General features: G+C 31.3%; 2 protein-coding genes across 2 annotated transcripts in view; both read left to right on the top strand.

The window, feature by feature from the left end:
- LOC139854631 (uncharacterized) overlaps positions 1 to 27,126 on the top strand; it is a 221,381-nt gene that overhangs the window by 16,920 nt on the left and 177,335 nt on the right. The gene's annotated exons all lie outside the window — the stretch shown is intronic.
- Positions 10,423 to 11,036, top strand: LOC139858388 (zinc finger BED domain-containing protein DAYSLEEPER-like). Its single transcript, XM_071847245.1, has 2 exons — positions 10,423 to 10,883; positions 10,962 to 11,036. The coding sequence occupies exons 1-2, from the start codon at positions 10,424 to 10,426 to the stop codon at positions 11,024 to 11,026; spliced, it is 525 nt and encodes a 174-aa protein (XP_071703346.1). The 5' UTR covers position 10,423; the 3' UTR covers positions 11,027 to 11,036.

The raw sequence follows: 27,126 nt of genomic DNA, 5'->3' as shown, positions 1-27,126 counted from the left end.
ATTAAAATTTACATTTTAAAAAAAAATATCATATTTATTAAAGTTATCATTTTTTATCATTATATTTAAAAGTATCATTTTTACAAAAACTATCATTTTTATTATTATTATTATAAAATAAAACAACTGTTTATTTATTATTATCAATATTATTATATCAAATAACCGTTAGCTAAATAAAACTATATTTACTATATCTAACATAACTATATAAATATTTTATAATATAATTAAGTAGGTTATTAATGAAACACATAATTTAAAATAACAATTAAATCACTAATAATATATAAATTTGTTCGATTACCATTATATGTGTTAATATCTATAGTTTCTATTAAAATCCTATAATGATGATGTCATTATTAGGCTAATTTTTTTTTAAAAAATCAAAAATAAAAAGAAAAAAATCTAGGCCACTTAGATGATGTCATAAATCATAAATATTTTATAATAAATAAAATTGTACTTATAGTAACTAACTTAAATAAATTATTACTGGCATTTCTTATTACTAATAATTATTATTAAAAATGTAAATACTCAATTTTAGAGCAAACTTTATTATATTATTATTATTATTATTTTATTTTTATTTTTTTAAATATGAGTTCTCTTTACGGGATTAATTACGTTACATATGTATACGAAATACATGTCTCAATCAAATGTTGTAATGTAGGCTATTATGACAAAAAAAATAGTAATTGTGATAAAAATTGAAAGAAGGTCATAGAAGAATGAATGTAGTTCATTTATTCCGACCAAGTTAAGTATATCAATATGTTTGTAAAAACAACGATAATCTAAGTCAGAATCCGGGGTTCATATGTTCATTAAACTAAATGAATTTAGTATTTAAGTTCAATAAATATATAAAACTTATTGTTAAACTGTTTCGTTAAAATAAACCCGTGGTTTCACGGGTCATTTCACTAGTATATATATAAATGACATAGGTTCGTGAATCCAAGGCCAACCCTGCATTGTTCAGTATCGTCGTATGCATATTTTTACTACAAAATATCGTATGGTGAGTTCATTTGCTCCCTTTTACTCTTTACATTCTTGGGACTGAGAATACATGCGCTATTTTTACAACTGCTTTATTAAATGCTTTTGAAATACATTTTTGAACTGCGAATACATGAAATGCTTTTATAAATGTTTGACGAGATAGACACAAGCAAAACATTCCTCGAATGAATTATGTGGACGTGATAATTGCCACCAATTGATATGAATATTTTTTCCCTGATTATTATTGCTTGGTAACCTAAGAATTAGAATCGGGTATGGCCCTAATTCACTCGAATCCTAAAGGTAGCTACCGGGTTTAACACCCCCACCCAGAATGTTCACTAGACGGAAGGGCTAGTGGGCGTGGTGTTTAGTACTTCGAAGTTTATATGATTATTATACAGACGAGATGTTCTGTTTTGGGGATATTATTTATGCGCATTATATGTTAAGGTCGGTTACCAAGCCAAGCTATGAAAGCAATGAAAAGTGAATGTTATGTATCGAGAGAATGATTTTATACACAGGTTATGTGTATGTTATTTTTGTGCACAAGATATGTGTACGGTTACTAAGATTTATGAAAGATGATTTCGTACATGAGAAAGGTGTACTGTATTTAAAAGATATCGCATGTACATTACAGGTGGGTATAGGATTCGGGCCCATTTGTACCATGCAGGATTTAAATCTCATGGTCTATTAAAATGATGAATTTTATTATTTTATGATAAACCTATGAACTCACCAACCTTTTGGTTGACACTTGAAAACATGTTTATTCTCAGGTATGAAAGAAATCATCCGCTGTGCATTTGCTCATTTTAAAAGACATCATTTGGAGTCGATCATCGCAATGGGACCAGATGTTGGTGACTTCATCCAGATGGATTAGAACGGGGTATGACAGTTACAAAGGCGTAGTGATTTTCGGAAGGCTATAAATCCTAAACCATATATCAGATTTAGGCCAGTCTTAAATGAAAAGTCATCTAATCGAACCGAACTATCTAAAAATCAATTTTCCAGAAGTCCCAGGAGTCTGATCAGACCCCGAAAAATAGAAAAAAAAATGCTCCGGTGGGTTTCTTGGTGCTTGATGCTCATCACGGTTCTCATCCTTGATGTGTGTAAGCTTCAAGTGTACAACTCTTTGATGTTTTGGCATCACTTTGACCAAGTTTCAACCATCAACACATAATGTCAAGACTAAGAAGTAATATAACTCACTTAAGAGTTTTAGATGGATGATGAACCAAGGTTACATCATGTTCTTAGTCTTAACACAAATACAAGTTCTATTCAAGATTAAAGCTACAAACTTTGATTCAATCAAACAAGCAAGACATAAATTTGATCAATCAAAGTGATGGAACCCTAAGCTAGAGAGCTTGGATCCTTTAACAAATAATTATGAGATTTTAAAGCTAGAAAGCTTGAATCTTTTATGTTCTTGAAGATCTTTAGTGCAAGAAGCTAGATCATCAAGTTTCATGAAGATCATAAACACAAGTTTTGATCTTTTAGCAAAAACAAAGTGATCTTAAGCTATAAAGCTTAGATCCATCAAAGTAATGAAGATTCAAAGCTAGAAAGCTTGAATCTTTTATGTTCTTGAATAGGGATGGCATCAGGCAGGGTTTGGGCAGGGTATAGGTAATCTTAGTCCCAAACCCGATTAAGAAACTCAATCTCAAACCCGGTCCCATACCCGGCGGGGCCCCATTTACTTACTAACTATCAGGTTTCGGGTTTCTCCACGGTTATTCGGGTCCCCGTTTGATTAATATCGGGTTAACAAATTTCCTCATGAGTATTCGAGTCTCCATTATAATAAATATCGATATAGATATGTTATAAAATAATATTATATTATATAGATATAGATATATGTATATATACAAATGTTAAAAAATTTATAACATACATACATATAAAGAAGGTGTATAGAAAAGTTATAACATACGTATATATACACAAAACTTAGAAAAGCTATAGCATACATCGTACATACATATACAGAAAAGTATAACATGCATATATATACAAAACTCAACATATACAGTGTTGTTTTGTACACGATAAAAGAAGAAATCAGGTGTACATTGACACTCATGTTGTTGACACACATATTTCATTTGAACTATCCCCTTTGACACACAAATACAGTGTTCTATATAAGTAAATTATCTAATATTGAAATTTAAACGGGTCAGGTATATGGATTCGGGTTTTTATTCGGGTATACGGGCCGGGTAATCGGGTTTGTATCTAAAACCGTCCCCGAACTCAAACCCGGATAAAATTTTAAAACCATTCCCATACCCGACCCATGGACCTGCAAACCCGGCCCGAACCCGGCCCATAAATGTCAGGTTTCGGGTTTCCCCATCGGGTGCGGGTCATTTTGTCATCCCTATTCTTGAAGATCTTTAAAGCAAAAGGCTAGATCTTCAAGTTTCATGAAGATCATAAACACAAGTTTTGATCTTTTTAACAAAATAAAGAGATCATAAGCTAGAAAACTTAGATCCAACAAAAGTAATGAAGATTCAAAGATAGAAAGCTTGAATCTTTCATGTTCTTGAAAGATTCAAGTCAAAGTTTGAATCTTCAAGATATAACAAGATCAAAAAGCTAAAAAGCTTGATCTTATGATGATGATGATGTCGTGTAGAAGAAGAAAAGAAGAAGAAGAAGAAAATTAAAAACTTACAATTTTTAGTGTGAGAAAGACTAGAGAGAGAATTAGAGAGCAAGTGTGTGTAAAATGTGAATGAGATCAAGTGTGAAATGGGTGAAATAAGCTTGATATATATAGTGGTGGAGGGTGGTGGTGGCCGTAGGTTTGGGGGGGATAAAAGGGGGACAACTTTTGCTTTTTGCTTAGTAGTGGTCTAAAGGTGGTGCTTATTGTTGGGATCCCATGCAACATGTGTGGTAATGGTTAACAAAAATGCTACTATGTTGGCTCATATTAATGGGTTTTTGTCCTACATCTTAATGGGTCATAAACTTATTAAAATTGGGCTAACTTAAGAGTCCATTAGCTAGAGTAGGGTGAGCTTAAGTCCAATAAGGTAGAAAGTCCACTAAGACTAACTAGTGAGCATAAGTAAATTACTAAGCGTAATTAAGTAACCAATAAGCCAAGTAATTGTCATTAGAAAATAACAATTAGTATTACGTAGTCATAATATTCCAATTATGACAAAAGTTAAACGTGTACCAAAATACATAGCTCGTTCTAAACGTCAAGTGACATTAATGGTCATAAAAGCATTCGAGGATCAAGTTAAGTAACTACGTACTTAATAACACGTTCTAAAATATAAACGAAAGTAATCAACATGAAATAAAATCCCAAAATATACTAACACAGTACGCACAAATACGCAGTTTCGTGAAAGTAACAAGCACAGCTATAAGTCGAAAAAGTCGGGTCGTTACAGTATGAAACAACAAATGTAGTTGGCTCCATGTTCTTACTATAAAACAAAAGATCTAATGAATATTAAGTAGTCAAATTTCTTGTATGTCAAGTCTATTTTCATTGAATTTCTTCAATTTGGACTCGTTTTTGTATGCAAGTGTTACGATGATTGATATTGTTTTTTGAGTTACTGCGGAATTACAATAGCGAAATGCATTGTAGATATTTATGTAATTTAAACAAAAATTAAAGTATTTAGGCTTAATTTGTGTTTGATGAAATTAAATGATAAAGCACAAAAATGATTCAAAAGTTAGCGATCTAAAGGTTGTGATTGAACTTAGTCATGAATGATTACTTTGAATTAACATTATGAATGATGACAAATTATCGTACTGACTTTGTACATGTATAAATGAAATAATATACGACGTAGTAGTTTGATATCGGTTCAAGTTATAATTTAAGGAAGATATTAAAGCAAAATGGAAGTATTTAATGGTTGAACAAGTAATTCAATTTCGAATGGTTCACCATACATTTTTATGCAGGGGCGGAGCCAGGATTTGAGAATAAGGGTGGCTTACTCGAAAATTAGATTATAACCACAATAATAAAGTGTCATATTGTCATATTGAAGTAAGTAAACAACGATAACCATTTTATATATAAAGAAAAACGTACAAGTTAAACCAAATACATAAGTGATGTCAAAAACAATATGCAAAAACTAAACAAATTTTGCTCACGCTAAGCCATAATTTTCACGAAGTAACCTGTCAATAATAATAGTTACAAAGTAGAAATTAGTTAAATATTAATAAACATATGGTAAAATATAGTATATTAAAGAAATTGTACCTTCTGTAGTATAAGTTGGACATGTCGACGTTTTTGAGAAGCAAAAACATCAATTATCTCATCCGTAGTAAAAAAATATCAGCAATGCCCCTTTCAATATATAGTAGCAAACAAATAACTCAAATAAGTGAAAAGATGTAAACTAAATAAAATTGAGAAGATGTTGTATCTTATTTATTGTTAGTTACTAGCTTAATTTACGGAACTGCTTATTTGCGTATTTGCGTTAGACTTCATCACATAGCATTTAGTCTAGTATTTAATAATTTTAGAAAAGTATACACTTTGTTGGGTAAATTGACTGGCCCATACAAATAATGGATAATTAAGTTGTCTATGTATTTTGATTAAATATTATTTGGGCTTCAATTGAGGGAGGCTTAAGAAAACAAATTAATCATAACCTATTAATTTTTCATTGCAATTAGGCTCATTGGAGGAGGCTGAGCATCCCCTGTCCTCTCCCTAGCTCCGCCACTGTTTTTATGTCATCCAACTTCATTTTTAAGCCTTATCTTTTCCATAAACAAATAAATAGATGGTTTCAGTGCCTTTTTTTGCAAAGAAAGTTTGTTGATTTTTTCAATTTAATTATGGTAAATGTCTAATATTTATTTTTCAATTTGTGTGAACTTAAAAAAAATCGTTTACATAAAAGAAACTTAACATTAAAGTATATCTAAATTTAATATAATTTATTAAAGGCATTTGCACATAAATCTTTTGTACATTAGATTAGATTAATTAAATTAAACTTAACATTTAAATAAGGTACGATCAGTTTTTAAAATACTTTAACCCCCGTATAATTAGTTGTCATTTTCTTAAAGAAAAGAAAAATAAGGGAACTTAATAGATATGTTTCAATTGTGCTTTAAGGGTGAATTAGTAATTAGTAATTAGTAAAATGGGCCTTCTGTTAAAGAACGTAGTAAAAATTTTGTAGGAAGGGAGTCGGTGAATGGGGTCAACTTATACTTAGGGTGTGTTTGGACGAAAGTAGCTGGAGCTTATAGCTAGAGCTGGAGCTTATGAGCAGGAGCTGGAGCTGGAGCTTGTTTTGAAGCTGGTAGCTGGAGCTTATTATTTTTTATAAATGTTTGGTAAACTAGCTGGAGCTTATTTTTTAGTTCATAAGCTCTACTTTTTTTCATAAGCTACTACAAGTAGCTTCTTTTTTCAGAGCATATGATTTTCATAAGCTCTACTTTTTTTGACTACCAAATGAAGCTTATAACTTAGAGCTTATTAAAATTATAAGCTCAAGCTTCCATAAGCTTCAATAAGCTACTAATAAAATAACTTTGAATGGGGTCATTTGACCCCATAACCCCATAAATATATACGTACCTCCGCTATCATTGAGAGATTTCGAACACATGCATTAAATGCTTATAATTCGACTTTAAGTATTGAATTATTTAATTAAAAAGTAATTAAACACAACTTTGTTATAACAAGTTTGTTTATCATCTATGGTGAACATCACTCGAAACGTTAATTCTTGTTTTTACGAACATATAAGTAAATTAGATTTTCATTTTCAAGTTATCAAGAGATGGCAGATTGATTTTATTAATATGTATAAGAATTAATTGAGTTATTAAAATAACATCTTGTTATATATATATATATATATATATATATATATATATATATATATATATATATATATATATATAGGGGCATGATCAATGGGGAAGTAACCAATCGGGGGAAGCAAAAAAAAAAAAATTTAGTTTTTTGAAAAAACTTTGTTCACAAACATTATAGATTGGATGAAAATAAGAACATTTAGAAAAGACACTTCGTGATGAATGTTATTATTTTGGCGGGAAAACGATCGACAAAAATAACATTCAAGATAATATTGTTCGTGAAGAATGTTAACGTTTTTTTTTTCCATGTTTTGTGAAGTAAAATTTAGCCCGATTTAGAGTTTAGGGTTTAGGGTTTGGTGTTTTGGGTTTATTCCATAAACCCAAAATACCAAACCCTAAACCCTAAACTCTAAACCGTTAGTGTTAAAAACTCAATCTAAATCCTAAATCTAAACCCCTAAATCTAAACTCTAAACCCTAAATTTCTAAACCCTAATATCTAAACCCTATAAACCCTAATATCTAAACCCTAGTATCTAAACCCTAATGTCTAAAACCTCAACATACGCTCGAAAAACACGATAATTATTATATGTTACTTCTTCGAGCGTTTTCCCGCCAAAATAATAATATTCATCACGAAGTGTCTTTTCTAAATGTTCTTATTTTCATCCAATCTATAATGTTCGTGAACAACGTTTTTTCAAAAAACGAATTTTTTTTTTTTTTGCTTTCCCCCGCTTCTCCCCGATTGGTTACTTCCCTCTTGATCCTACCAATATATATATATATATATATATATATATATATATATATATATATATATATATATATATATATATATATATATATAGTAATTAGTATTGTAATATTTTTATTTTATGTATTTTCTTTTTCAAGAAGTGAGATGAGTGACCATCTTTTTACTCAATCAACAATCAACATCATATTTGACTTCACATATACTCTTTATAATATACTTTTGTCTTGTAATGTTTGGTTTGAATCGTATACAGTTGTTACATCATGTTGTTTCCTTACTTTTTAGTAGGCCTGGCAATCCAAACTCATATTGGGTTTATTAGGTATATTGGGCCTTATATTTTTACCTATTGGGTTTCCTTCTTTTTCAAATTAAAGTCATAATAGGTTTAATGGGCTTAAGAAAAAAAATACGCCAGCCATCAGTAGGTCAATTGGGTTTCTACTTTAACCTATTGGTTTTACTAGTGAGTTCCGGTTGGTTTGTCACCTCTTGGATTTACGGAGTATTGCTTTCCCAAAATCAAAAAATCCCAAGCCGATTCATGAATATGTAAGAAGAATCTATGAAAAATTGATTATCCAAGTGTTGATCGAAGGGTTTTTTCATCCGAATCTGCTGATCTTCTACAATTTCTCGCTAGGTAGGGTTTTAATCTTGAAACTATGTTAGGGTTTATCTCGATTTTTCATCCTACTGTTTGTACTTTATAGCTCTAATTTTACAAATTATGCTGTTTGTACTTTTATCTACTACTGTTATCGGCTCTAATTTTACAAATTTACATACTATGATTTAAAGATACCATTTTGGGGGTTGGTAAGTATAATTAATTTTACAAATTTTGCCATTTTGGGGTCAGGAAATATACTTTAGGAGCAAAGGTAAGTTACAACTTACTGTGTTTTTGCCATTTTGGGGTCAGGAAGTATACTTTTGCTTTCTATTATCTAAAAGTATCAAATAAAATACAAGTATTTTGAAATATGTATGAACAGATGTATATATGCAGTTGAAAAACACATATCCTGAGAGGCTAAAAGATTCACATATGCATACCAAGTGTAGAAATACATATGTGTTTTTCAACTATTAGTACTTTCAAAAAAACCTTGTATCCAAGTATTTTGAAATATATATGCAGTTGAAAAACACATATTTCTAGCTTCTTGTGGTTTTCTTAGGAGCAAATGTGTTTTCTTAAAAAATGATAGATATTCATCAGTAATGTAGTGACGTTACAAGCTTTGAGTTTTCCTACTTATAAGATATATTTTTATGGATTCACTGTATTTTAACTAATAAATGAGTAACTTATTGTCTTTTCTTTATTGTATTTGAAGAATCATGTCAGAGAATGTTCAAGATCAACCTATGAATGAAGGATCACTCGAAGAAGATACAAGTTCATCTACAACGGGTCGACAACAACGTTCTCATGTATGGGACTATTTTGAAAAAGTACCCTTAGAGCCTGACGGAAAACAAAAGGCATCATGTACCGGTTGTGGGTTGTTGTTTAAGACCGAGCATGGAACTACTAATATGAAACGTCATATTTCTAAATGTTTTAAGCTGGATGATTCTGGTCCACTACAAAAGCGTATACGTTTAGATCAATCGGTCTACAGAGAAAAAGTGGCAATTTCAATTATTAAACATGGCTATCCATTTCGGTATGTTGAACACGAGGCAACACGAGATTTACATAGATTTTTACATCCGGATACAAAGACGATAACAAGAAACACAGCAAAGGATGATGTTCTGAAGATTTTTGAGAGGGAAAAAGCGATTCTTAAACGCAAGTTGGAGGGCATAGCTAGTAGAATATGTTTTACATCAGATTTGTGGACTTCAATTACATCCGATGGTTACATGTCGTTGACTGCTCATTATGTGGACGAAAGTTGGACTTTAAGGAAAAAGGTGTTGAATTTTCGATTTATACCCCCTCCGCATAGTGGTACCTTATTAGCAGAGAATATGGTTAACTTTTTAAAAGAGTGGGGTATTGAGAAAAAAGTTTTCACAATTACGTTGGACAACGCATCGTACAATACTAGTTTGATTGATTCATTGAAGGGTCATTTGGCATTAAATGACGGGTTGGTTTGTGGCGGTGACTTCATGCACATACGTTGTGGAGCACATGTGTTGAATCTGATTGTTCAGTCGGGATTGAAAGTTATTCAGAGTGCCACTGAAAAAGTTCGAGATTCGGTTAAATATGTTAGAGGAAGCGCGACTAGAAAATTTAAGTTTGCCGAATGCATTGAACATCTTTCATTACGGTGTGGTAGACATGTGCGTCAAGACGTAGTTACAAGATGGAATTCTACATATTTAATGCTTGATTGTGCGTTAGTCTATCGTCGGGCTTATGAGCGGTTGCAACTAGTAGAGAAGGACTTCAAAACATGTCCAACACAAGAGGAGTGGACGAGAATTGAAGCAATCAAAGAGTTCTTGGAACCATTTTACGTCATCACAACATTGTTTTCCGGGAGTAATTATCCGACCTCTAACTTGTATTTTCATAATGTGTGGAAAATTCAACGTCGTATTCAAGAAGAGATGACAAATCCTGATCCAATTATAAGTGAGATGGCTTTTGAGATGAAATCGAAATTCGAAAAGTATTGGGAGAATTATAGTATGATATTGTCTTTTGCGATTATCTTGGATCCACGGTATAAGGTGAAGATCGTGGAGTATTGTTATGATAAACTTGGCATCCATGATATGGACCTAAAAGAAAAAGTGGACAATGTTGTAAACGGTTTAAAGAGATTATATAAGGAGTATGAGTTGTGTTCTAACATGGTGCGTGGTTCGAATTTAGGAAGAAGAAGCTCAAAAGCCGGTAAGGGTGATGATTTGGATGGATTTGATTCATATCAAAGTAGATTTAGCGAACAAGAGAATGAAAAATCTCAACTGGAGCAATACTTAGCTGAGGCTTTACTTGACAGAGACGAAGATATTGATATTTTACACTATTGGAGAAATAATCAAGGGAGGTATCCACAGTTGGTTCTTATGGCTCGTGACATATTGAGCATCCCAATCACTACTGTTGCTTCCGAGTCATCTTTTAGCATTGGCGGTCAAATCATAAGTAAATGTAGAAGTTCGTTAAAGTCGAAAAATGCTGAAGCTTTGTTATGCACTCGCGATTGGTTGTTCGAGTTCGATTTTGAAGGTAGTAAACTAATATATTTAAAAATTTTCTATCCATTAATCTTCATTTATTAATTCAAATCGTTTCTATTATTTATAGATGAAGACGAAGTAGATGAAGAAGATCTAGTTGAGGATATTGAAGCGTTGATCCCGGTTGTTTGAAGTAGCATTATAGATTGGTCAGAACTGTTTAAAGTAGCATGATATGGAAGCGTTGATCCAATCTCGTTGATATCGAAGCATCGATCTTTTGTTATTTATCTATTAAACTTGATTTTATGTTTGTTTATATCTATTTTTGCTTTTAAAACATGTTTTGTTAGACTTCTTTTGAAACATGTGAGAACAGATTACTTCTTTTGAAATATGCTATATTAGGTTATTTTAATTATATTTGATTGTTTAAAGTAGCATTAAAGCTTATACTGATGGTAAACCTCAATGAGGATAAAGTTGTTCTAAATAAGCTTCATAAATATATAACAATATAAAGTAGCATTTGGTAAACCTCAATTCAAAAAATTTTAAATGCAGTAATAAAGTTGTTTCATGAATTTTAAAAACTTCTAGCAAAAAAAACAAAAAAAAATTGGTCTCGACCTGACCTGACCCGTTTGACCCATTTGACTTGTTTAACCCATTTGACCTGTTTGACCTGCTAACTTATGACCTATTTGACCTGTTACCCAAACCAACCCAACCTGACCCGTTTGGACCTGTTTAAAATTTTTACCCGTTTGACCCATGACCCATTTCGACCCAAAACCATTTTGACCCGTTACCCAAACCGACCCAACCTGACCCGTTTGCCAGGCATATACTTTAGGAGCAAAGGTAAGTTACAACTTACTGTGTTTTTGCCATTTTGGGGTCAGGAAGTATACTTTTGCTTTCTATTATCTAAAAGTATCAAATAAAATACAAGTATTTTGAAATATGTATGAACAGATGTATATATGCAGTTGAAAAACACATATCCTGAGAGGCTAAAAGATTCACATATGCATACCAAGTGTAGAAATACATATGTGTTTTTCAACTATTAGTACTTTCAAAAAAACCTTGTATCCAAGTATTTTGAAATATATATGCAGTTGAAAAACACATATTTCTAGCTTCTTGTGGTTTTCTTAGGAGCAAATGTGTTTTCTTAAAAAATGATAGATATTCATCAGTAATGTAGTGACGTTACAAGCTTTGAGTTTTCCTACTTATAAGATATATTTTTATGGATTCACTGTATTTTAACTAATAAATGAGTAACTTATTGTCTTTTCTTTATTGTATTTGAAGAATCATGTCAGAGAATGTTCAAGATCAACCTATGAATGAAGGACCACTCGAAGAAGATACAAGTTCATCTACAACGGGTCGACAACAACGTTCTCATGTATGGGACTATTTTGAAAAAGTACCCTTAGAGCCTGACGGAAAATAAAAGGCATCATGTACCGGTTGTGAAATGTCCCGTTCTTATTGATTAAAAACGTTCCATATTAATTGATTTCGTTGCGAGGTTTTGACCTCTATATGAGACGTTTTTCAAAGGCTGCATTCATTTTAAAACAAACCATAACCTTTATTTCATCAATAAAGGTTTAAAAAGCTTTACGTAGATTATCAAATAATGATAATCTAAAATATCCTGTTTACACACGACCATTACATAATGGTTTACAATACAAATATGTTACAACAAAATAAGTTTCTTGAATGCAGTTTTTACACAATATCATACAAGCATGGACTGCAAATCTCGTCCTTATTTAAGTATGCGACAGCGGAAGCTCTTAATAATCACTTGAGAATAAACATGCTTAAAACGTCAACAAAAATGTTGGTGAGTTATAGGTATAACCTATATATATCAAATCATAATAATAGACCACAAGATTTCATATTTCAATACACATCCCATACATAGAGATAAAAATCATTCATATGGTGAACACCTGGTAACCAACATTAACAAGATGCATATATAAGAATATCCCCATCATTCCGGGACACCCTTCGGATATGATATAAATTTCGAAGTACTAAAGCATCCGGTACTTTGGATGGGGTTTGTTAGGCCCAATAGATCTATCTTTAGGATTCGCGTCAATTAGGGTGTCTGTTCCCTAATTCTTAGATTACCAGACTTAATAAAAAGGGGCATATTCGATTTCGATAATTCAACCATAGAATGTAGTTTCACGTACTTGTGTCTATTTTGTAAATCATTTATAAAACCTGCATGTATTCTCATCCCAAAAATATTAGATTTTAAAAGTGGGACTATAACTCACTTTCACAGATTTTTACTTCGTCAGGAAGTAAGACTTGGCCACTGTTTGATTCACGAACCTATAACAATATATACATATATATCAAAGTATGTTCAAAATATATTTACAACACTTTTAATATATTTTGATGTTTTAAGTTTATTAAGTCAGCTGTCCTCGTTAGTAACCTACAACTAGTTGTCCACAGTTAGATGTACAGAAATAAATCGATAAATATTATCTTGAATCAATCCACGACCCAGTGTATACGTATCTCAGTATTGATCACAACTCAAACTATATATATTTTGGAATCAACCTCAACCCTGTATAGCTAACTCCAACATTCACATATAGAGTGTCTATGGTTGTTCCGAAATATATATAGATGTGTCGACATGATAGGTCGAAACATTGTATACGTGTCTATGGTATCTCAAGATTACATAATATACAATACAAGTTGATTAAGTTATGGTTGGAATAGATTTGTTACCAATTTTCACGTAGCTAAAATGAGAAAAATTATCCAATCTTGTTTTACCCATAACTTCTTCATTTTAAATCCGTTTTGAGTGAATCAAATTGCTATGGTTTCATATTGAACTCTATTTTATGAATCTAAACAGAAAAAGTATAGGTTTATAGTCGGAAAAATAAGTTACAAGTCGTTTTTGTAAAGGTAGTCATTTCAGTCAAAAGAACGACGTCTAGATGACCATTTTAGAAAACATACTTCCACTTTGAGTTTAACCATAATTTTTGGATATAGTTTCATGTTCATAATAAAAATCATTTTCTCAGAATAACAACTTTTAAATCAAAGTTTATCATAGTTTTTAATTAACTAACCCAAAACAGCCCGCGGTGTTACTACAACGGCGTAAATCCGGTTTTACGGTGTTTTTCGTGTCTCCAGGTTTTAAATCATTAAGTTAGCATATCATATAGATATAGAACATGTGTTTAGTTGATTTTAAAAGTCAAGTTAGAAGGATTAACTTTTGTTTGCGAACAAGTTTAGAATTAACTAAACTATGTTCTAGTGATTACAAGTTTAAACCTTCGAATAAGATAGCTTTATATGTATGAATCGAATGATGTTATGAACATCATTACTACCTTAATTTCCTTGGATAAACCTACTGGAAAAGAGAAAAATGGATCTAGCTTCAACGGATCCTTGGATGACTCGAAGTTCTTGAAGCAGAATCATGACACGAAAACAAGTTCAAGTAAGATCATCACTTGAAATAAGATTGTTATAGTTATAGAAATTGAACCAAAGTTTGAATATGATTATTACCTTGTATTAGAATGATAACCTACTGTAAGAAACAAAGATTTCTTGAGGTTGGATGATCACCTTACAAGATTGGAAGTGAGCTAGCAAACTTGAAAGTATTCTTGATTTTATGTAACTAGAACTTGTAGAATATATGAAGAACACTTAGAACTTGAAGATAGAACTTGAGAGAGATCAATTAGATGAATAAAATTGAAGAATGAAAGTGTTTGTAGGTGTTTTTGGTCGTTGGTGTATGGATTAGATATAAAGGATATGTAATTTTGTTTTCATGTAAATAAGTCATGAATGATTACTCATATTTTTGTAATTTTATGAGATATTTCATGCTAGTTGCCAAATGATGGTTCCCACATGTGTTAGGTGACTCACATGGGCTGCTAAGAGCTGATCATTGGAGTGTATATACCAATAGTACATACATCTAAAAGCTGTGTATTGTACGAGTACGAATACGGGTGCATACGAGTAGAATTGTTGATGAAACTGAACGAGGATGTAATTGTAAGCATTTTTGTTAAGTAGAAGTATTTTGATAAGTGTATTGAAGTCTTTCAAAAGTGTATAAATACATATTAAAACACTACATGTATATACATTTTAACTGAGTCGTTAAGTCACCGTTAGTCGTTACATGTAAGTGTTGTTTTGAAACCTTTAGGTTAACGATCTTGTTAAATGTTGTTAACCCAATGTTTATAATATCAAATGAGATTTTAAATTATTATATTATCATGATATTATCATTCATGAATATCTCTTAATATGATATATATACATTAAATGTCTTTACAACGATAATCGTTACATATATGTCTCGTTTAAAAATCATTAAGTTAGTAGTCTTGTTTTTACATATGTAGTTCATTGTTAATATACTTTATGATATGTTTTCTTATCATAGTATCATGTTAACTATATATATATATCCATATATATGTCATCATATAGTTTTTACAAGTTTTAACGTTCGTGAATCACCGATCAACTTGGGTGGTCAATTGTCTATATGAAACATATTTCAATTAATCAAGTCTTAAAAAGTTTGATTGCTTAACATGTTGGAAACATTTAATCATGTAAATATCAATCTCAATTAATATATATAAACATGGAAAAGTTCGGGTCACTACAGTACCTACCCGTTAAATAAATTTCGTCCCGAAATTTTAAGCTGTTGAAGGTGTTGACGAATCTTCTGGAAATAGATGCGGGTATTTCTTCTTCATCTGATCTTCACGCTCCCAGGTGAACTCGGGTCCTCTACGAGCATTCCATCGAACCTTAACAATTGGTATCTTGTTTTGGTTAAGTCTTTTAACCTCACGATCCATTATTTCGACGGGTTCTTCGATGAATTGGAGTTTTTCGTTGATTTGGATTTCATCTAACGGAATAGTGAGATCTTCTTTAGCAAAACATTTCTTCAAATTTGAGACGTGGAAAGTGTTATGTACAGCAGCGAGTTGTTGAGGTAACTCAAGTCGGTAAGCTACTGGTCCGACACGATCAATAATCTTGAATGGTCCAATATACCTTGGATTTAATTTCCCTCTTTTACCAAATCGAACAACGCCTTTCCAAGGTGCAACTTTAAGCATGACCATCTCTCCAATTTCAAATTCTATATCTTTTCTTTTAATGTCAGCGTAGCTCTTTTGTCGACTTTGGGCGGTTTTCAATCGTTGTTGAATTTGGATGATCTTCTCGGTAGTTTCTTGTATAATCTCCGGACCCGTAATCTGTCTATCCCCCACTTCACTCCAAAAAATCGGAGACCTGCACTTTCTACCATAAAGTGCTTCAAACGGCGCCATCTCAATGCTTGAATGGTAGCTGTTGTTGTAGGAAAATTCTGCTAACGGTAGATGTCGATCCCAACTGTTTCCGAAATCAATAACACATGCTCGTAGCATGTCTTCAAGCGTTTGTATCGTCCTTTCGCTCTACCCATTAGTTTGTGGATGATAGGCAGTACTCATGTCTAGACGAGTTCCTAATGCTTGCTGTAATGTCTGCCAGAATCTTGAAATAAATCTGCCATCCCTATCAGAGATAATAGAGATTGGTATTCCATGTGTGGAGACGACTTCCTTCAAATACAGTCTTGCTAACTTCTCCATCTTGTCATCTTCTCTTATTGGCAGGAAGTGTGCTGATTTGGTGAGACGATCAACTATTACCCAAATAGTATCAAAACCACTTGCAGTCCTTGGCAATTTAGTGATGAAATCCATGGTAATGTTTTCCCATTTCCATTCTGGGATTTCGGGTTGTTGAAGTAGACCTGATGGTTTCTAATGCTCAGCTTTGACCTTAGAACACGTCAAACATTCTCCTACGTATTTAGCAATATCGACTTTCATACCCGGCCACCAAAAATGTTTCTTGAGATCCTTGTACATCTTCCCCGTTCCAGGATGTATTGAGTATCTGGTTTTATGAGCTTCTCTAAGTACCATTTCTCTCATATCTCCAAATTTTGGTACCCAAATCCTTTCAGCCCTATACCGGGTTCCGACTTCCCGAATATTAAGATGCTTCTCCGATCCTTTGGGTATTTCATCCTTTAAATTTCCCTCTTTTAAAACTCCTTGTTGCGCCTCCTTTATTTGAGTAGTAAGGTTATTATGAATCATTATATTCATAGATTTTACTCGAATGGGTTCTCTGTCCTTCCTGCTCAAGGCATCAGCTACCACATTTGCCTTCCCCGGGTGGTAACGAATCTCAAAGTCGTAATCATTCAATAATTCAATCTACCTACGCTGCCTCATATTCAGTTGTTTCTGATTAAATATGTGTGACGACCCGGAAATTTCCGACCAAATTTAAACCTAACCTTTATATGTTTCTGACATGATAAGCAAAATTTGTAATGTTGAATCTCAAAAAGTTTGGAACTACATTCATGTAATCAATTACCCTTTGACCGTGTTCGACGATTCACGAACAATTATGTGTATATAGATATGTATATATAATATATAATAACTGAAAACATTAACAAAGTATTTGATATATATGATACTTTACATGAACGTATTTGTTTCGATATATTTATCGACAGAATTAAGAGATAATATCAAATGATTGAATTATCAGATACATTATGATATGATTACGGGCCAATGTTATGAGGTCCACTGTGATTTAAGAAATCTATTCTTTTTGACAATATTCGGAAAATGGTAAAGTGATCTATAAGTAAGAATGTGGAGTGTAAATAACTTAGATGTTGGATATCGACAAGTTAAGTAACTCGACATTTTTCATTAAGATGATTTCATACGTTTATTAAACCTTTGGACTTTATCTCATGCTTCACCAACAGACTGTAATTTAAAAACTTGAAACCTATTATGAATATATATAATTCTACTTTTCTAAAATGTTTTATGATATAACGATTTAAATTAATATTAAATATATTTATACGCGTATTATACGTACATAGTTTTATACTTTTACTATACTTTAACTTTACCTTTACTTTATTTTTACTTTACTTTTACTTTACTTTTACTTTACTTTAACTTTAATAATTCACTTTAATAATTCACTTTAATAATTCACTTTAATAATTCATACTTTAATAATTCACTTTAATAATTCATACTTTAATAATTCAATTTAATAATTCATACTTTAATAATTTACTTTAATAATTCATACTTTAATAATTCACTTTAATAATTCATACTTTAATAATTCACTTTAATAATTCAAAAATCTATTATAAATAGAATTCAATAGGTTTTATTATTTCATAGAAACTTGAAAATATATTTCTCTAAACTCTCTCAATCGAATTACATATATATATTTACTTAGTATTATTTCAAGATATTATTAGTATACATAAAATACTATGACGGAGTTATATTCAGACGATTTCAAAATAAGTTTTCAAACGGGATAGAGCTAAGGAAATTATGGGTTATAGCTATGGAGGTTATGGATATTGTTCGAGGGTATTGCTCGTGAGGTCAACCTAACGTTTATCATTTTCGTTGCGTCTACGTACTTTCCTGCAATATTGAATCACAATATTGATATGTGAGCATTCATATCTTATCTTTTATATATTAATAGTGTATCCCTGACTAGTGCTCGAGTATATATGATTATGCATGTTTGTATGCTTAGTTTCGTCGTTAAATAGTTTATGATAAATCACGAATTTGATACATATGCTACTGAGAAAGGGTATATGATATGCATGTCGTTGAAAATCTAGAGAAAAATTAATAACTTTTCATTTAGAAATCGTGTGGGTTCGATGAACGGATTAAAAGATATGGTCAACTGAATTATTATTAATTTTAATATTATTATTAAAACGATTATTATAATTGTTATCAGTTGATGTTATTACTAAAATTATTTTTATTACTAAAAATTAATATTTTTATTGAAACTATCATTTTATTATTTTTATCATTATTATTATTATCAATATTATTTAATCAAATAAATATGCGTACAAAGATATTTTTACCACACGTAATATAATTACATTAATAATACATACCACTATATTTTTATGATATTAAGTGAATTTTATAAATTTTATTACTTGAGATATATAAAAGTATATTTTTATCATATATGAATTTAAATATAAATTTTTATGTATTAATAAATGACTTGTATTATTTAGTATAATAAGATCTGATAAATATATTTAAATATATAAAATGACTATATATAAGTTATATAATAAACATGTATAGATTTTGGAAGTCATTTTGGGTCAAGTTGACTTTTGTTGACTTTTGCATGTCGGTCTCGAGCATTAGGATTGTGATACACTACGACCTGACCAAAATTGTTAGACAGATATTGACCAACATATAAATATATATATACTTAATATAGGTTCATGAATTCGAGACAAACCCTGCACTTGTTCAGTGCCGTCATATACATAATTGCTACGAAATACAGTATTGTGAGTTTCATTTGCTCCCTTTTTAATTGCTTTTGCAATATATATTTTTGGGCTGAGAATACATGCGCTGTTTTATAAATGTTTTACGAAATAGACACAAGTACTAAAACTAATTCTACGTGGGTTTAAACCAGAAATATACCCTTAGCTTGGTAACATTAAACTACTTGTCTATGTACGGTAGGCGCGAATCCTAAAGATAGATCTATTGGGCCTGACAAACCCCATCCTGACTATGGGATGCTTTAGTACTTCGAGGTTATATTAAACACACCTGATCTGGTGTACTTCAGAGGGTAAAACATGAATGTTAAGGCTTGTTACCGGGTGCCTACAACTTATAGAATACTTTTATACACTTGCGAGTGTACATATATTTATAAACGAAAATCTTGTGGTCTATTAATATATTGAAATGATTGATATGATAAACCTATGAACTCACCAACCTTTTGGTTGACACTTTTAAGCATGTTTATTCTCAGGTATTAAAGAAATCTTCCGCTGTGCATTAGCTCATTTTAAGGATATTACCTGGAGTCATTCATGACATACTTTGAAAGACGTTGCATTCGAGTCGTTGAGTTCATCAAGATTAATATTAAGTCAATTATAGTTGGATGTAATATGAAATGGTATGCATGCCGTCAATTTTTGATGTAAAGAAAGTTTGTCTTTTAAAAACGAATGCAATGTTTGTAAAACGTATCATATAGAGGTCAAATACCTCGCGATGTAATCAACTATTGTGAATCGTTTATAATGTATATGAACGGGTCCTTTCAGTTGGTATCAGAGCGGTGGTCTTAGCGAACCAGGTCTGCATTAGTGTGTCTAACTGATAGTTGTTAGGATGCATTAGTGAGTCTGGACTTCGACCGTGTCTGCATGTCAAAAGTTTTGCTCATCATTTTTGTCGAAAATTATCTGCTTATCATTCTTAGTCTAGACACATCTTATTGCATTGATTGCATGAATAGTGTATAGACAAAATTCATATCTTAGCGTATCTGCTAATTCATATCTTAGCGTATCTGTTAATGTAAACTTTGCCTGACATATTCCGTAAATTCCTCCGTAATCTACGAAACCTTTTGCTCTATATAATTAGAATACCACCTGATAGCCGAAAAATCATTTCATATCGAAAAATTCTTTATTCAATCGTACGAAATGGAATTCGTCATTAGTTCAAGTCCCTCGGATTCCGAAATGGAATCCCACTCAAGTTCCGAAAGCAGTGTGACCGGAATGGATCAACCAATTAGTCATCATCTATTCTGGATGAATTGGGGATGGGTTCGTAGCCTCCTTAATCATTGGAGACAAGAAGAAGGTGATCCCTTCCATCCACCACATTGCCCTCTTGGCGAAGACCCTGAAGCACTTACCGGCGAACCTATTCGAAACACCATTTTCTCTCTCATTTCCAGAGTATCTCGTCATGATTATATACTACACCAAATTCTAGATCTTATTTATCCGCTCGTCCGAAACCGACAATCACCCCGGTGTAATAGAAGAAGTCAACGAGCTTCGCGTTCGGGTAGTGGCTTTGGAGAATATGGCGCAAAGGTTACAAACACCAGCAGCAGCACCAACAACATAACCAGTACCACCAGCAACAACATCAACAGTACCATTACCACCACCAACAACAACCGCATCACAAACCTCAACTTCACAATCTGTCCCATGAGCATCGACGTCATACGCCCTGTAGATACTAAGGAATACCACAACGATGAAGTATTGATTCATAACTTCATTGGGAAAACATTCTATGACGATTATGTAATTTCTAAAGTTTAGAAATTATCTATCCTAGCCTTAACCATAAATTAAGTGAGTTTAATTTAATATTAACTCATTAAATCAATATTACATCTGAAGAAATATACACATATATTTCCATAAAGACTGTAATAAAATTCTTTTGTACAAAATATTAATTGTGATAATTTTTTTTAACGGGTAGGTAATACCCGAGAGATATATAAATTCACAATTAATATGTTACATTCTTTGAATCTGATTCAGCAAATCATCCATTATACTCCCTACTTTCACAACAATATACATTCTTTTATAGAAATCAAAACAACCATACTCATTCAAAAATCTAATTACATATTCTGATTTTGAAATCGCCGAATTCAATTCAAGTTATAACCGGTACCATCACTCTTAGATTCTTACATCTTTCAAAGCTATACTTTAACTTCAAAACTGTGTTAGAACATCGTATGTATATTAACGATTATAATCTGTGTTCAAGCCCTTCGAAATACCTGAAGACACTTCAAATAATGAACAATCGAGATGATGATCCAACCACATGTTATCCACAGTTACGTACCTGAAAAACTCTTGAAACTAAAGTCATAATTTAACATGTATCCATGTAATACCTTTTGGCATTTACTAGCTAAAATAACTTTTCAATCCCTTCTAAAAATAGACGGTTTTGTCACAGCTCCAGCAAACCAACTTCAATTGTTCAATCGAATAAGCCTTATTATAATGATTACCTCTTCATCAATATTACCGGGGAACCTTTCATATCTCGCCACATTAACAGTAAACTTATTAATAACTTCATTGATCTTTGACTTTTCGAAAAATCTTTATATTTATCAAAACCCCATCATTTACTCATCTGCATCTTGTAACGAGAATTGCCATACGAATCATCGGAAATTAGCAATCAGTATTTTGAAATCTCGCAGCATGTCTACGCCAACAATTATATGTGTCTATCTTCTAGACTTACATACTTCGAATGTGAATTTTCTGAAAAACATCCCAAACTATAGACTAGTTCTCCGAAATTGGAAAAATGCTGATGAAGCAGCAAAAACTGTAAATGACTTTAACAGTCAAAAGTTTGATGATAAAGAATAGTATGGTGGTAAAGCTGAGAAAAAGAGAAGGTTTGAAACTGGAAAACGGATTGAGCAGACCATGAAGGAGGCTGTGGACAAATCACAAAGACTAAACCTGCCTTCAAAGGATCCAAATGATTCAGTGTCTACTGAAATAGTTAGCAAACACCTTATTTCTTATTCTAAACCTTCACAGACAAATCTTCTTCATCATCCATCTATGTTAAGAATTCTAAGATATTATCGTATCTTTTATTATAAATATCTTCGATATTCCTGAAGATATTTTCACAACTATTCTTATCCAAAATCTTCTATCTATTCGCAATATCTTCGTTACAACATAAAAAGAAACTGTGTTAGTTTCTAAATTCTGAAGAAAAAAAAAATTCGAATTTAAAATAGAAATGTTTTTGAAGTAGTATTGGGAACTGAAGCATGAGTTAGTATAATATAATGACACTTGATCAATGTGATTATATTACAGTAAGTCATACTGAGTTTCTAATGGAACGTGATGATTCACATAACATACCGTCATCATGTACTATTTACACGACTCTTACATTCTACCCAATTTCCAAACATATTAAGAACATATCATCTTGATAGCTCTATATTTTAGGATATTCTGGTAATTTACCAAATCAAGATCGTGCCATTACGATTTTCTTCTTGGAACATTAACTATGTTCATCCAAAAATTCATATCTACAAATTCTGGACCATTATCCGCTTGACTTAAGGTCGGGAAGAGAAAACGAAAGCATGAAGCTCCGAAATATAATGGAGAATATAAAGCCCGATAACAACCCCGAAATTACAAACCTTGTATATCAATGCGTATAGCAATATAAAGACACGGGAGAATAAAAAACACAATAACCCCAAGGTAATGGTAGAAGAAAATAACTTCCTCCGGTGGTAGATGAAAAAGAAGAATGACAGATATGAAAGTTAAGAGTATATCAAGAATCAATACTGGATGAAGCATATTAACGAATGCTTTAAAGTATGAATTGGGGAGAAAGACTAGAAGGTGTGAGCTGTGGAAATAAAGAAACGAAGGGGAGGATTTATAGTAAAATATCAGACAGAGAAATCGAGACAAATTATCGCATTTAATTAAATAAGATCCTGATTTCCTTAATCGCCAAAGAACCAAATCTTATTGCAAAGATTTTCTTTAAATTCCATGAATTCCGGAAATCAATCATAACTACGTCATCGGTTAAAACGAATATACGTTTACTCATTTTACTCTCTTGCGATAGCTTCACTTATACTCTTCGCGTAATCAAATTGTTTTATCTATATTACTCAATGATGATAAAACTCTATTTATCAACTCATATTCGTCATGAAAACATTTTTAAAGTTAGCCATGACGACCTCGATCAAATTTCGGGACGAAATTTCTTTAACGGGTAGGTACTGTGACGACCCGGAAATTTCCGACCAAATTTAAACCTAACCTTTATATGTTTCTGACATGATAAGCAAAATTTGTAATGTTGAATCTCAAAAAGTTTGGAACTACATTCATGTAATCAATTACCCTTTGACCGTGTTCGACGATTCACGAACAATTATGTGTATATAGATATGTATATATAATATATAATAACTGAAAACATTAACAAAGTATTTGATATATATGATACTTTACATGAACGTATTTGTTTCGATATATTTATCGACAGAATTAAGAGATAATATCAAATGATTGAATTATCAGATACATTATGATATGATTACGGGCCAATGTTATGAGGTCCACTGTGATTTAAGAAATCTATTCTTTTTGACAATATTCGGAAAATGGTAAAGTGATCTATAAGTAAGAATGTGGAGTGTAAATAACTTAGATGTTGGATATCGACAAGTTAAGTAACTCGACATTTTTCATTAAGATGATTTCATACGTTTATTAAACCTTTGGACTTTATCTCATGCTTCACCAACAGACTGTAATTTAAAAACTTGAAACCTATTATGAATATATATAATTCTACTTTTCTAAAGTGTTTTATGATATAACAATTTAAATTAATATTAAATATATTTATACGCGTATTATACGTACATAGTTTTATACTTTTACTATACTTTAACTTTACCTTTACTTTATTTTTACTTTATTTTTACTTTACTTTTACTTTACTTTTACTTTAATAATTCAATTTAATAATTCACTTTAATAATTCACTTTAATAATTCATACTTTAATAATTCACTTTAATAATTCATACTTTAATAATTCAATTTAATAATTCATACTTTAATAATTTACTTTAATAATTCATACTTTAATAATTCACTTTAATAATTCATACTTTAATAATTCACTTTAATAATTCAAAAATCTATTATAAATAGAATTCAATAGGTTTTATTATTTCATAGAAACTTGAAAATATATTTCTCTAAACTCTCTCAATCGAATTACATATATATATTTACTTAGTATTATTTCAAGATATTATTAGTATACATAAAATACTATGACGGAGTTATATTCAGACGATTTCAAAATAAGTTTTCAAACGGGATAGAGCTAAGGAAATTATGGGTTATAGCTATGGAGGTTATGGATATTGTTCGAGGGTATTGCTCGTGAGGTCAACCTAACGTTTATCATTTTCGTTGCGTCTACGTACTTTCCTGCAATATTGAATCACAATATTGATACGTGAGCATTCATATCTTATCTTTTATATATTAATAGTGTATCCCTGACTAGTGCTCGAGTATATATGATTATGCATGTTTGTATGCTTAGTTTCGTCGTTAAATAGTTTATGATAAATCACGAATTTGATACATATGCTACTGAGAAAGGGTATATGATATGCATGTCGTTGAAAAGCTAAAGAAAAATTAATAACTTTTCATTTAGAAATCGTGTGGGTTCGATGAACGGATTAAAAGATATGGTCAACTGAATTATTATTAATTTTAATATTATTATTAAAACGATTATTATAATTGTTATCAGTTGATGTTATTACTAAAATTATTTTTATTACTAAAAATTAATATTTTTATTGAAACTATCATTTTATTATTTTTATCATTATTATTATTATCAATATTATTTAATCAAATAAATATGCGTACAAAGATATTTTTACCACACGTAATATAATTACATTAATAATACATACCACTATATTTTTATGATATTAAGTGAATTTTATAAATTTTATTACTTGAGATATATAAAAGTATATTTTTATCATATATGAATTTAAATATAAATTTTTATGTATTAATAAATGACTTGTATTATTTAGTATAATAAGATCTGATAAATATATTTAAATATATAAAACGACTATATATAAGTTATATAATAAACATGTATAGATTTTGGAAGTCATTTTGGGTCAAGTTGACTTTTGTTGACTTTTGCATGTCGGTCTCGAGCATTAGGATTGTGATACACTACGACCTGACCAAAATTGTTAGACAGATATTGACCAACATATAAATATATATATACTTAATATAGGTTCATGAATCCGAGACAAACCCTGCACTTGTTCAGTGCCGTCATATACATAATTGCTACGAAATACAGTATTGTGAGTTTCATTTGCTCCCTTTTTAATTGCTTTTGGAATATATATTTTTGGGTTGAGAATACATGCGCTGTTTTATAAATGTTTTACGAAATAGACACAAGTACTAAAACTAATTCTACGTGGGTTTAAACCAGAAATATACCCTTAGCTTGGTAACATTAAACTACTTGTCTATGTACGGTAGGCGCGAATCCTAAAGATAGATCTATTGGGCCTGACAAACCCCATCCTGACTATGGGATGCTTTAGTACTTCGAGGTTATATTAAACACACCTGATCTGGTGTACTTCAGAGGGTAAAACATGAATGTTAAGGCTTGTTACCGGGTGCCTACAACTTATAGAATACTTTTATACACTTGCGAGTGTACATATATTTATAAACGAAAATCTTGTGGTCTATTAATATATTGAAATGATTGATATGATAAACCTATGAACTCACCAACCTTTTGGTTGACACTTTTAAGCATGTTTATTCTCAGGTATTAAAGAAATCTTCCGCTGTGCATTAGCTCATTTTAAGGATATTACCTGGAGTCATTCATGACATACTTTGAAAGACGTTGCATTCGAGTCGTTGAGTTCATCAAGATTAATATTAAGTCAATTATAGTTGGATGTAATATGAAATGGTATGCATGCCGTCAATTTTTGATGTAAAGAAAGTTTGTCTTTTAAAAACGAATGCAATGTTTGTAAAACGTATCATATAGAGGTCAAATACCTCGCGATGTAATCAACTATTGTGAATCGTTTATAATGTATATGAACGGGTCCTTTCAATATGTGTTGAAGACTTTTGTGGTCGGTATATATAATACTTTTGACCCCATATAAGTAGTGCCTCCAAGTCTTTAATGCAAAAACAACTGCGCCTAATTCCAAATCATGCGTTGTATAATTTTGTTCGTGAATCTTCAATTGTCTAGACGCATAAGCAATCACCTTCGTTCATTGCATTAATACACAACCGAGACCTTGCTTTGATGCGTCACAATAAATCACAAAATCATCATTCCCTTCAGGCAATGACAATATAGGTGCCGTAGTTAGCTTTTTCTTCAATAACTGAAACGCTTTCTCTTGTTCATCATTCCATTCAAATTTATTCCCTTTATGCGTTAATGCAGTTAAGGGTTTTGCTATTCTGGAAAAGTCTTGGATGAACCTTATGTAGTAACCAGCTAGTCCTAAAAACTGGCGTATGTGTTTCGGAGTTTTCGGGGTTTCCCACTTTTCAACAGTTTCTATCTTTGC

The sequence above is a fragment of the Rutidosis leptorrhynchoides genome, chromosome 1, assembly GCF_046630445.1.
Source record: "Rutidosis leptorrhynchoides isolate AG116_Rl617_1_P2 chromosome 1, CSIRO_AGI_Rlap_v1, whole genome shotgun sequence".
NCBI lineage: Eukaryota > Viridiplantae > Streptophyta > Magnoliopsida > Asterales > Asteraceae > Rutidosis > Rutidosis leptorrhynchoides.
Note: the sequence above shows the minus strand (reverse complement) of the source record. Positions and strands in the feature narration are given on the sequence as shown.

What these genes read in the sequence shown, in the direction of transcription:
- LOC139858388 (XM_071847245.1), top strand. Translation starts at nt 10,424, where the DNA reads ATGGACCTAAAAGAAAAAGTGGACAATGTTGTAAACGGTTTAAAGAGA. An exon ending in GTTCGAGTTCGATTTTGAAG is followed by an intron (nt 10,884 to 10,961) that starts GTAGTAAACTAA and finishes TATTATTTATAG; the next exon opens with ATGAAGACGAAGTAGATGAA.